At 32.5% G+C, this 12,851-nt stretch overlaps 1 protein-coding gene across 11 annotated transcripts in view; it reads left to right on the forward strand.

Annotated features, from left to right (window-relative positions):
- The window catches only part of IQCB1 (IQ motif containing B1), a 69,958-nt gene that overhangs the window by 28,783 nt on the left and 28,324 nt on the right, over positions 1–12,851 (forward strand). For all 11 annotated transcript variants that reach the window (XM_025913718.2, XM_086675289.1, XM_086675286.1 and 8 more), the window contains exons 8-10: positions 5,348–5,526; positions 8,079–8,188; positions 8,800–8,909. In XM_025913718.2, the coding sequence (XP_025769503.1) occupies positions 5,348–5,526; positions 8,079–8,188; positions 8,800–8,909 (399 nt within the window). The remainder of the gene's footprint in view (positions 1–5,347; positions 5,527–8,078; positions 8,189–8,799; positions 8,910–12,851) is intronic.

Consider the following 12,851-nt stretch of genomic DNA (forward strand, 5'->3'; position numbering starts at 1 on the left):
TTGATGCTGAAATACTGAGTGCAGATTCCAGGGAAGGAGCTTCTTGGTGCCACTCTGGCTTTTTGGGATGTGCACTGCCTCTATAACAGCTTGCTGCAAAACATGCTCTCCCCCCCCCCTTTTTTTTTGGTAAAAACAACCTTCAAGTTTCTTTTAGTTAGCAAAAAACAAGTACTAATGTAGGTATTTCATAGCAGTCAAGGGGTATAATGCAAACTTTTGAAATGTTGGGGATACCTGTATTAGAAAAGAAGAAAAGTGTCAGATTATTGACTTCACCTTCCACTTTAGGAAACTAAGAGGAGGGAATTAAGTTCCAGCAGAAGAAAGAAAATGATAGGGACACGTGGCTGGCTTGGTGGAGTATGCAACTTTTGATCTCAGGGTTGTGAGTTTAAGCCCCATGTTGGATGTAGAGATTACTTAAAAAAATATAATCGTAAAAAAAATGATAAAGATCAAAGCAGAAATCAGTAAAATAGTAACAACAGTGTAGAAGATCAATGAAACCATATGCTGGTTCTTTGAGATGATCAATGAAATTGATAAGTCTGAAACAAGACTGTTCGGGGAAAAAAAAGAATACGACTTACCAATATCAGGAATTAGGAGACAACACAATAAAGTCAATAGACATTAAAAGTACTATAAGGAAATAATGTGAACAACTTTATGCTTATTAAGGTAAAATGGACAAGTTCTTTGAAAGACACATACTACTAAAACTTGCTCCAGAAGCAACAACAACAACAAAAAAGTGATAGATAATCTGAATAGCCTATAAGTATGAAGAAATTGATTTTGTGGCTAAAACACTTCCCACAAATAAAACTGCAGGATTGGACAGCTTTTTCACTGATAATTCTCATAAACATTTAATGAAATAATCCTGAACAAACTCTTCCAGAATATTGAAGAGGAGAAATAGTTTCCAACTTATAATATGGGATCAGAATTACTTGATACCAAACAAAAGACATTATAATATATTGAAACCCAATAATATATTAAAAAGTTAATAAATTTTGAATAAGTTGGATTTACCCCAGGAATTCATGGCTAGAGTAATATTCTAAAGTCAAGCAATATAATTCATCCTATTAACAAAACAAAAAAGGAAAAATATATCATAGTATCAGTAGATACAGAAAAAACATTTCAAAAATCCATTATCCGTTCCTGATTTTTCAAAAAGAAAAACAACACGGTACTAGTAGAAGATAGAACTTTGTGAGCCTGATGAAAGTTATCTAGGAAATAATGGTAAAATGCTAAATGCTTTCCCTAAATGATCACGGACAAGATAAGGATCTCCTCTCCAATCACTTCTCTTCAACATTGTATGGGAGTTTCTATCTTTTACAGTCAAGCAAGGAAAGGAAAAGTTATTTGTACAGACAGGAAGAAACAAAGCTCTCTGTATTTGGAAATGACATTGTCATCTATGTAGAAAAATCAATAGACTGTACAAAGAAGCCACTAAAATTAGTGATTGTAGCAAGGGTAGTAGGATGTAAAATCAGTATAAAAATATAAATTGAAGTTTTATATCCTTCAATTAATACTCAGAAATTAAAATTTTAAGATATTGCAACTTAAAATAGCATAGAAATATGAAATGTGTTGGGTTAAATCTGAAAAGAAATGGGAAAGACTTAAAACTTAACACTGCTGAGAGGAATTAAGGAATATGGAAATAAATGGAAAGATACGCTATGTAAATAGATGAGTGGTACAATATTAAGATTCAAATTCTCTCCAAATTTAATTGAATTTAACTTAAAAGACTTTAAATGCAATCCCACTCAAAATCTAATTTTTGTAGAAATTGACAAACTGATTTCTACAATTCATATGAAAACCAAAGAACCTAAAATATAAAATAGCCTAACCAACTTTGAAAATGAACAAAGTTGGAGAGCTAACACTACCCAATTTTAAGGCTTTATAAAGCTAACATAATTAAAACAATGAGGTACTAATGCAAATATATACAAATATATCTATGTATATCTATATCTATGTAAATATATCTATGTAACAGAATAGAATCCAGAAATAGACTTAACACATATATGAACAATTGATTTTCAAAACAAGTGTAAAGGCCATTTAAGGTGAAAAGGATAGTTTTTTAAAGTGTGATGGAACAATTAGCTATTGATATTTAAAGAGAAGAATTTTGATCTATACCTCTTAACCAATACAAAAATTAATTCAAAATGGATAATAGACATAAATGCAAAATATAAACTACAAAAGTTCTTGAAGAAAATAGTAGAAAGCCATTATGACCTTGGTTTGCATAAAATTTCTTAAATTGTTAGATATGACAACAAAAGTAAAATCCATGAAAGAAGAAATTGATTAGTTTAGACTTCATCAAAAATTTTAAAAATCTGCTCTTCAGAAGACACTATTTAAGAAAATGAAAAAGACAAAACAGACTGGCAAAAAAATATTTGAAAAGCATGTATCTTAAGTATTTGTATCTGGAATATATACAAACTCTCAAAATTTAAAAAAGGCCCAGTTTGAAAAATGAGCAAAATGGTGCAGGCACTCTGGAAAACAGGATGGAGATTCCTCAAAAATTTAAAAATAGAATTACCCTACGACCCAGCAATTGCATTACTAGGTATTTATCCAAGGGGTACAGGTATGCTGTTTTGAAGGGACACGTGCACCCCAATGTTCATAGCAGCACTATCAACAATAGCCAAACTATGGAAAGAGCCCAAATGTCCATTGATGGATGGGTGGATAAAGAAGATGTGGTGTGTATACACACACACACACACACACACACACACACACACACACACACACACACACACTGGAGTATTACTTGGCAATCAAAAAGAATGAAATCTTGTCATTTGCAGCTATGTGGATGGAACTAGAGGGTATTATGCTAAGCGAAATTAGTCAGAGACAGACAAATATGACTTCACTCATACGAGGACTTTAAGACACAGAACAGATGAACATAAGGGAAGGGAAGCAAAAATAATATAAAAACAGGGAGGGGGACAAAAACATAAGACACTCTTCAAAATAGAGAACAAACAGATAACATGGGTGGCAAATAAGCACATGAAAAGATGTTCAGCAACACTAGTCATTAGAGAGATACGACTCTACACTTGTTAAATGACTAAAATTTAAAACACTTACTGATTCAAATGTTGACAAAAATATGGAGGAATCAACCCTGCTAGCGGGAGTAATATAATAGTACAGTTACTTTAGAAAATAGTTTGTCATTTTCTTAATAAGCATGTACCTACCATATTTTCCATCCATTCCACTACTAGGTATTTGCCTGAGAAAAATGAAAGCATATGTCCATACAAAGACTTGTACACAAGTGTTAATAGCAGTTTTATCTGTAATAGCCAATGACTAGAAACAATGCAAATGTCCATTAGAGGTGAATTAACTATAGGTATATCCATACAATAGACTACTACTCAGCAAAAAAAGAGAATGAACTATTCATACATGAGATAATACAGATGAATATTAAAATAATTGTGCTGAGTGAAAGAAGCTGGGCCAGAAAAAGACATACTGTATGATTCCATTTGTATAAAATTCTAGAAAACATAAACTAATTTTAGTGACAGAAAGTTGATTAGTGGTTGTCAAGGGATAGGCTAACAGGGAGATGAAGGAGTTGGGGTATGACAATGAAACACAAGGAAACTTTGTGGCACAATGGGTATGTTCCCTATCATTATATTGGTGGCGAAATGTGTCAAAAAAATTTTATTCAACTTATTTATTAATGAAGGAACCAGTAAGATGTTTATAGGTTCAAAGGAGAATTTGAGGAAGGGAGATTTATTTTATTTTATTTTATTTTTTTAATTTATATCCAAGTTAGTGTATAGTGCAACAATGATTTCAGGAGTAGATTCCTTAATGCCCCTTACCCATTTAGCCCATCCCCCCTCCTACAACCCCTCCAGCAACCCTCTGTTTGTTCTCCATATTTAATAAGAGTCTCTTCTGTTTTGTCCCCTTCCCTGTTTTTATATTATTTTTGCTTCCCTTCCCTTATGTTCATCTGTTCTGTGTCTTAAAGTCCTCATATGAGTGAAGTCATAATATTTGTCTTTCTCTAATTTCGCTTAGCATAATACCCTCTAGTTCCATCCACATAGCTGCAAATGACAAGATTTCATTCTTTTTGATTACCAAGTAATACTCCATTGTGTGTGTGTGTGTGTGTGTGTGTGTGTGTGTGTGTGTGTGTACGTACATACACCACATCTTCTTTATCCATCCATCCGTCAATGGACATTTGGGCTCTTTCCATAGTTTGGCTATTGTTGATAGTGCTGCTATAAACATTGGGGTGCATGTGTCCCTTCAAAACAGCATACCTGTACCCCTTGGATAAATACCTAGTAATTCAATTGCTTGGTCGTAGGGTAGTTCTATTTTTAATTTTTTGAGGAATCTTGAGGATGGGAGATTTAAAGAGGGGTTTGTCAAAGGAATGTAGAAATGAATTTGCTAATAGCTAAAAAACCTAATTGATGTCTTCTAAAACAGTAGATAGTAACCATTACAGTTACTTTTTCTACTGGACAAATCCATTTGTATTGTTGATTAAGAATCTGTTTGCATTGCTCTCAGATAAGAATCACTGTTACTCGTTTTTTGTAAGGTTAGCTTATCAAGGTTAGCTTACAGAATTGCAAAATATCCTAATCAATAGTAAACACATAGTCAAGCAAAGGTACACACCCCTAGAAAATCACATACTCCTTAGGGGCAGGTGAGTGAAAGATACCCAGTTATTTCTTTTGGCTGTTTCCAAGTTTCAGATAAGTTTTCATCATGTAAGTAGTACAAGAAGATAATTGTTCATGTAATGAAGGAAATACCTAAGGAAAGATAAATTCCTCCTATATTAAGTCCATGATAATTGAATTCCTATAGGATTTTTCTCACATCGTTAAGCAATGAACCATGTACTGTCTTGTGATTTTCCTCTTATTGTTGCTTTTAAGTTTTTAAATCATCTATGTAATATTTTGCGCATTTATCTTTCCTCTGCAATTTGATTGTAGGTTTTTCAGAGAGGGCATTCAGCTGCTTTGTATTCCCTGTTTTACCGAGCATGGTGCCTTGCACACAGTAGGAATTCAATAAATAATAATTGATTTAATGTGATACATTTGTGGAACTAAGCTCTATGTTTAAAAACTGGGTTATTTTCTTGCATTTGGCCACAGTTAGGCATAAAGTTGCTAAAACTTATGTTTAATTTTTATGATACCTATACATCCATTAGTAATGGTACATTCTTTATCTTTTTATTTTGTTCTATTAGGGGTGATTTACTCCGGATAGAAGGAAAAACACTACATTCAATTTTAGATGAAGTTGTTTTCAAGCTTTTATCAACTTCTAGCTCTGTGATAAGAAGTACTGCTGCAAAGCTTCTACTGCTGATGACTGAAACCCATCAGGAAATTTTGATTTTACTGAGACTAAGTGCCTGCTACAAAGGTAGTGCATATATTCTTTATTTTCTTGAGATTCTCAAAAAGAAATTTTTATTGATGGTTTACAAAATTTCTGTATTTTTTAAGGTTTTATTTAAATTCCAGTTGTTATGCAGTGTAATATTAATTTCATGTGTACAATTTAGTGGTTAAATAGTGTTGGGGATTAAGAAGTATGCTTGTGATGAGCATTGAGTGTTGTATGGAAGTGTTGAATCACTAAAATTCTTGTACTTTAAAAAACTCAATAACTGGTGTGTGTAGATAAAACCCTATTACAACAGATACCAATTCAGGAAAAAGTCTTTATGTAATCAAGCTTTCTTTGTGTCTCAACAGATGGCTTATGGTGCTTTGTTGATGAGGTTACAATGGATACTTCTCTGACAAAAAAAGTTGTGTATTGAATATACTATGTAGTATAGTAAAATAATGACCAAAAAGACTGGTGACCTTAATAAGATTAACTTTACTGGAGAAAATAGAGCTATGCTTGAGAGATTGACAGCCCTTTTGATCTTTACATCAATTTATAATACTCTTCAGTATTCACTGAATACTTTTCACTGCTTTTTCTCAAAGCAAACAAAAAGTCTTCCTCACATCCAAAATTATATATGAATAAAAAGTCAGAAATTTGGAGGAGGAAAGGCTCAGCACAATGCCACTCCCATATAATAGCTTTCATTTAATTGAAAATTTACTATGTCAGTTATAGTTCTGTATACCTTATTCTACATTAAAATATTTAAAAACCCTGTGAGATATCCTCATTTAAAAATTTTTTTTAAATGTTTATTTATTTTTGAGAGAGAGAGAGACAGACCATGAGCAAGGGAGGGGCAGAGAGAGAGGGAGACACAGAATCTGAAGCAGGCTCCAGGCTCCGAGCTGTCAGCACGGAGACCGACGTGGAGCTCAAACTCACGAACTGTGAGATCATGACCTGAGCCGAAGTCAGACACTCAATCGACTGAGCCACCCAGGCACCCCAAGAGATATCCTCATTTTATAGCAATGGAAGCAGAGCCATGAAAAAATTAGGTAATTTATCCAGAATCCCACAGATGATGGTGTTATTGGTTTTGTTTTTAATTGCCAAGCAAAGTTCTGTTAGGTTTGTTTTATTTCTTCGCAACCTGGGGCCATGAATTCATTACACTATATTTTCTTATTCAGCATGGTCAGGAAATAGGTTTCTAGTTCTGAATGTACTTACTAATACAGGGCCATATTATATGGAAATTTTTAAAGATTACAACATTAAATTATGCTTTTAATATCCAGACTGTTACAGTGGCCTTCTAATCATGCTTGATGATTTGGAAAGCACTATTTAGTAGCTTACCTTCCATCAGTCATTACTGTGAACATTGTAATTATTTTGTTATAGGAATAAAGATGGAAAGAAAGTGCCAGTAATAGTATTCTCCAGTTGATATTGTGCCAAATAGTCATTTTTAAATTTTGTAATTTGATTTATTCTATAGAAATGTGAATGTCTAATAGAGTTCATTATAAAGGAATTTCACCTTAACAATTCATCTCCCTTTATTTTCTCAATAGTAGAACTTACTCAGTTTCCTCAAGATATTTTACAATTATTAAACAGAGAGGGAGGCAAACCATAAGAGACTCTTAAATACAGAAAACAAACTGAGGGTAGATGGGAGTGGAGAAAATGGGTGAAGGGCATTAAGGAGGGCAATAGTTGAGATGAGCATTGAGTGAGCATGTTAAGTGATCAATCACTGGATTCTACTCCTGAAGCCAAGACTACACTGTATGTTAACTAATTGGAGAATAAATAAAATTAAAAAAAATAAATTAGAAAAAAAGCTATTTTACAATTATTAATACCGCTGAGAGCTTGAGTTTTGAAGAGAGTATAAAGACATGGTCAGATCTGTATAGTGGCCTCCCCAATTATATACACCAAGGGCATTTTACTTTATTTACAGTGAATACTACAATACATCATTTCAACATGCTTACAAATAGTACTTACTTTATAGCTTATACTACTTCTGTGTTTTATTTTGGAATGAAAATGCAGTATTTATAGCACTTCTATAATAATTGCTCAGTAACCTATTGATTTGCCCCAAATTACATACAATACTGTATATTTTTATTTAATAAATAGCTTTCTTTAAGAATGACTAGTAACCTGTTTAAGTGCTTCCACAGTATAGTCATTTACTCAGTATGCTATTTATTTTTAAAAGTGTTTCAGCTTAAGGTATTTATGTTGAAACAGGTAAAAAATTCTGTATCTCTCCTCTTTGATTTACCACAATGATTCCACTTAAGATACTGAGGAGACAGCCTTTGCATCAGATATTACAAGTGATCACATAAAATCTCTTAGGACAGAGAAATATCCTAAAGACTTCAATCTAGAAGTCTTTGAGAAAAGGAAAAAAAAAAAATCATGTAATTAATCTTACTGTTGTATTCATTTCTTTCTAAACCAGACTTTTTAACCTCAAATTAATCCTGATTAGATAGCAAATCATATTTTATTTTATATGTACCTTTGTTATTCCATTTCAGGACTCAGAAGTCTACGAAATAAGCAGGAGCCTGGGACAGAGTTTAGTCAAGAACTTGGACAGCTCATTGCCCTTTTAACCCCAAAGGTCTATCAGGAAGTAGAAGAACAGGTAATAAATTCTAAAAAAATAACTTGTGTATTTGCTAACATGTCAGTAAACATTTTAGTTTCAAAATACTGGAGAGTGGTAGCTTCTTGAATTTTTTATTTGCTGTCTCTCCCCCATTCTTTACTTATCTCCTCAAATATTCAGAGCAGCTGTAGTTTGATAGGGTAAGGGGTTTCTGTGGACCCGATTTTTAACCTTAGAGCCTTTTTTCTTTTTTAGCCTGTTCAAAGAGTTATTCATACCCTTGAATGCTTGAATAAATGAGGTCAGGCATAAGAAGTCAAGCAGAGGGGAAAGCATTTAAAATCAGAACTATGAAATCTTTATAAAAAGAGTAGAAGTGAGATTAATTAAGGAGAATCCAGAGATAATCAGACTGTATCTTGAACACATTCTAGATACTGCCTGAGAACCTAGTGTATGTACCTCTTTTGGCAGGTCGGGTTTAATATTCTTAGACCTTACCTGTCCTTGTCCTATGAAATTGCCTCCTCCCCAGTTTATTAGAGGTAGAGATTAATACTTGCCCAGGCCTGATATTTTGAGAGGTAAACTTCTAAACAAGATTTTCCTAGAAATGTCTCTATATTAATTCTGGCCTTTAATTTCAGAAACTACATCAAGCAGCTTGCTTGATTCAAGCTTATTGGAAGGGTTTCCAAACTAGAAAGAGGTTAAAGAAGCTTCCATCTGCTGTGATTACTTTGCAGAGGAGTTTCAGGTAAAAAGTTCTGGTGAGGCATGATGATCTCAGAGGATAGATATATCTTTTTACACTATAGCTGAGTGAAAACTTAAGGTGTTTTTTCCCCTCAATTTTTCTAGTATGTTTCTTTTACTCTTTTTTTTTAGTTAAAGGATAGTTCACATACAATATTACATAAGTGTCAATTATACAAAGTGATTCGACATTTATATACATTGTAAAATGATCATGATAAGTCTAGTTATCAACTGTCATCACACAAATGTATTACAATATTATTGACTATATTCCCTATGCTATACTTTACATCCTTTTGACTTATTTATTTAATAACTGGAAGCTTATGCCTCTTTTCATTTATTTTGTCCATCCCCCTGCCTGTCTCCCCTCTCTGGCAACAACCAATTTATATCTGTTTTTATAGATCTGTTTGTTTTATTTACTTTGTTTTTTAGATGCTACATATAACTGTAGAATCATATGGAATTTTATTTTCTCTGACTTAATTTCACTTAGCATAATTCCCTCTAGAACCATCGATGTTATCACAAATGGTAAGATTCCATTCGTTTTTATGGCTGAGTAATATTCCATTGTATTTATTTTATATACCACATCTTCTTTATCTGTCTAATTCATGGACACTTATGTTGCTTCCATATCTTGGCTATTGTAAATAATGCTGGAGTGAAGATGGGGTGCATATCTTTTTGAATTCATATTTTCATTTTCTTTGGATAAATACACATAAATATATTTGCTGGATTATAAGGTATTTCTATTTTTAATTTTTTTAGGAACTTCCATACTGTTGTCTATAGTGGCTACACCAATATACATTTTGACCCCCATGCACTAGGTTTCCCTTTTCTTTCATATCCTTGCCAATACTTGTTATTTCTTGTCTTTTTACACTAGCCACTCTGACAAGTGTAAGGTAATACCTCATTGTGGTTTTGATTTGCATTTCCCTGATGATTAGTGATGTTGAGTATTTTTCCATGTGTCTTTTGGCCATCTGTATGTGTTCCTTGGAAAAATGTGTATTCAGGGTCTCTACCCATTTTTTTAACTGAATTTTTTAGGGGCGATTTTTGGTTTTGAGTTGCATGAGTTCTTTATATATTTTGGATATTAACCCCTTATCAGATATATCATTTGCAGATAATCTTCCCCATTCGTAGGTTGCTTTTTGTTTTGTTGGTATTATATCACTGTATAAAAGCTTTTTAGTTTGACATAGTCACAATAGTTTATTTTTCCTTTTGTTTTCTGAGGAGACAGATCCAAAAAAAAAATTGCCAACACTGATGTCCAAGAGTTTATTGCCAGTGTTTTGTTTTAGGAGTTTTATGGTTTCATGTCTTACATTTAGGTCTTTAATACATTTAGAGTATTTTTATATAAGAAAGTGGTTTAGTTTCATTCATTTGCATGTAGTTGTCCAATTTTCCCAGCCACCATTTGTTGAAGAGACTATCATTGTATATTCTTGCCTCCTTTGTCCCAGATAACTGACCATAGGAGTTTGGGTTTATTTCTGAACTCTATTCTTTTTCACTGGTCTACATGTTTTTGTGCCAGCACCATACTGTTTTAAATACTAGGGCTTTGTACTATAATTTGAAATCTGGGAACGTGATACCTCCAGCTTTGTTGTTCTTTTTCAAGATTACTTTGGCTATCCAGGGTCTTTCGTTGTTCCATACAACTTTTAGGATTCATTTGTACTAGTTCTGTGAAAAATGCCAATGTAGATAGAGACTGCATTGAATCTGTAGATTACTTTGAGTAGTATGGACATTTTAATATTAATTCTTCTAATCCATGAGCACAGTATATCTTTCCACTTGTGCCATCATCAGTTTCTTTCATCAGTGTCTTATAGTTTTCAGAATACAGGTCTTTCACCTCCTTGGTTAAATTTATTACTAGATATTTTATTATTTTGATACAATTGTAAATGGGATTGTTTTCTTAATTTCTCTTTCTGCTACTTCATTATTAGCATATGGAAATATAACAGATGTCTGTCAATTAATTTTTTAACCTACAAATTTAATGAATTAATTTATTCTAATAGTTTTTTGGTGGAATCATTAGGATTTTCTATATATAGTATTACATCATTTGGAAACAGTGATGGTTTTCTTCTTACTTCCCAGTTTGGATGCCTTGTATCTCTTTTTCTTATCTGATTGCTATGACTAGGACTTCCAGAACTATGATCAATAAAAGTGGCAAGGGTGAAATCCATGTCTTGTTCCTGATCTTAGAGGAGAAGCTCTGTTTTTCACCATTGAATATGATGTTAGCTATGGGTTTGTCATATATATCCTGTATTATTTTGAGGTATCTTCCCTCTAAACATACTTCATTGGGAGTTTTTACCATAAATGGCTTATTGGATTTGTCAGATGCTTTATCTACAAGTGTTGAGATTATCATATGATTTTTTTCCTTTGTTAATATGGTATATCATATGGATTGATTTGTGGATATTGAACCATCCTTGCATCCCTGGAATAAATCCCACTTGATCATGATGTATGATCCTTTTAATGCATCATTGGATGCCATTTGCTAATATTTTATTGAGGAATTTTGCATCTGTCTATGTTTATCAGGGTTATTGGCCTATAATTTTCTTTTTTTCCTTTTCTTTTTAGTGTCTTTGTCTAGTTTTGGTATCAAGGTAATGCTGGCCTTGTAGAATGAATTTTGAAGTGTTCCTTTCTCTTAAATTTTTTGGAGTAGTTTGAGAAGAGTAGATACTAACTCTAAATGTTTGGTAGAATTCACCTGGGAAGCCACTGATCCTGGACGTGTGTTTGTTGGAAGCTTTGCTGATAATTGATTTGATATCATTACTAGTAATTGGTCTGTTAAGATTTTGCTTCTTCCTGATTCACTCTTGTAAGATTGTATATTTCATTTTTTGTGGGTTCTATGTTGTCTAATTTGTTGGCATGTAATTTTCCAAGTAGTTTCTTATAATCCTTTGTACTTCTATGGTGTTAGGTTACAACTAACCTTTCATCTGATTTTATTTATTTGGGCCCTCTCTTTTTTTCTTGATGAATTTGGCTAAAGGTTTATTTTGCTTATATTTTTGAAGAATCAGTTCTTAGTTTCATTGATCTTTTTTTTTTTAATTTAATTTATTTCTGCTCTGGTCTTCATTATTTTTTTCTTCTATTAGCTGTGGGCTTTTTCTTTTTCTAGTTGTTTTAGGTTTAAGATTAGGTTTTAGATTTTTTTTTTTTTTTTTTTTTTTTTTTTTTTAGGTAGGCCTGTATTGCTATAAACTTTCCTCTTGGAACTACTTTTGCTGAATCCTATAGATTTTGGAATGTTATGTTTCCATTTTTATTTGTCTCAATGTAATGTTTTATTTCCTCTTTTATTTCTTTGTTGACCCATTGTTTATTTAATAGCATGTTGTTTAGCCTCCACGTGTTTGTGTTTGTTCCAGTTTTTTTTTCTTGTAATTGATTTCTAGTTTTATACCATTGTGGTTGGAAGAGATACTTAATATGATTTCAGTCTTAAATTTGTTGAGACTTATTTTGTTGTTTAACCTGTGATTTATCCTCAAGAATGTTCCATGTGCACTTAAAAAGAATGTGTAGTTTGCTGGTTTTGGATGGAATGTTCTGTGTATATAAATCCTTCTGGTCTAAAGTGTCGTTTAAGACCACTTTTTCCTTATTGATTTTCTGTCTCGATGATCTATTTAGTGACATAAATGGGTTATTAAAGTCCCTGCTATTATGTATTACTGTCAGTTTCTCCTTTTACATTTGTTAATAATTTGCTTTAAATATTTAGGTGTGTCTATATTAGGTGCATATATTTATATATGTAATATATTAGGTGAAAAAATATATACGTTTACAACTGTTAAATCCTCCTGTATTGATTTCTTCATCATTATGTAATGCCCTTATTTGTCTC

The sequence above is a fragment of the Puma concolor genome, chromosome C2 (genome assembly GCF_028749965.1).
Source record: "Puma concolor isolate L17-30 chromosome C2, mPumCon1.1.hap2, whole genome shotgun sequence".
Classification (NCBI taxonomy): Eukaryota; Metazoa; Chordata; class Mammalia; order Carnivora; family Felidae; genus Puma; species Puma concolor.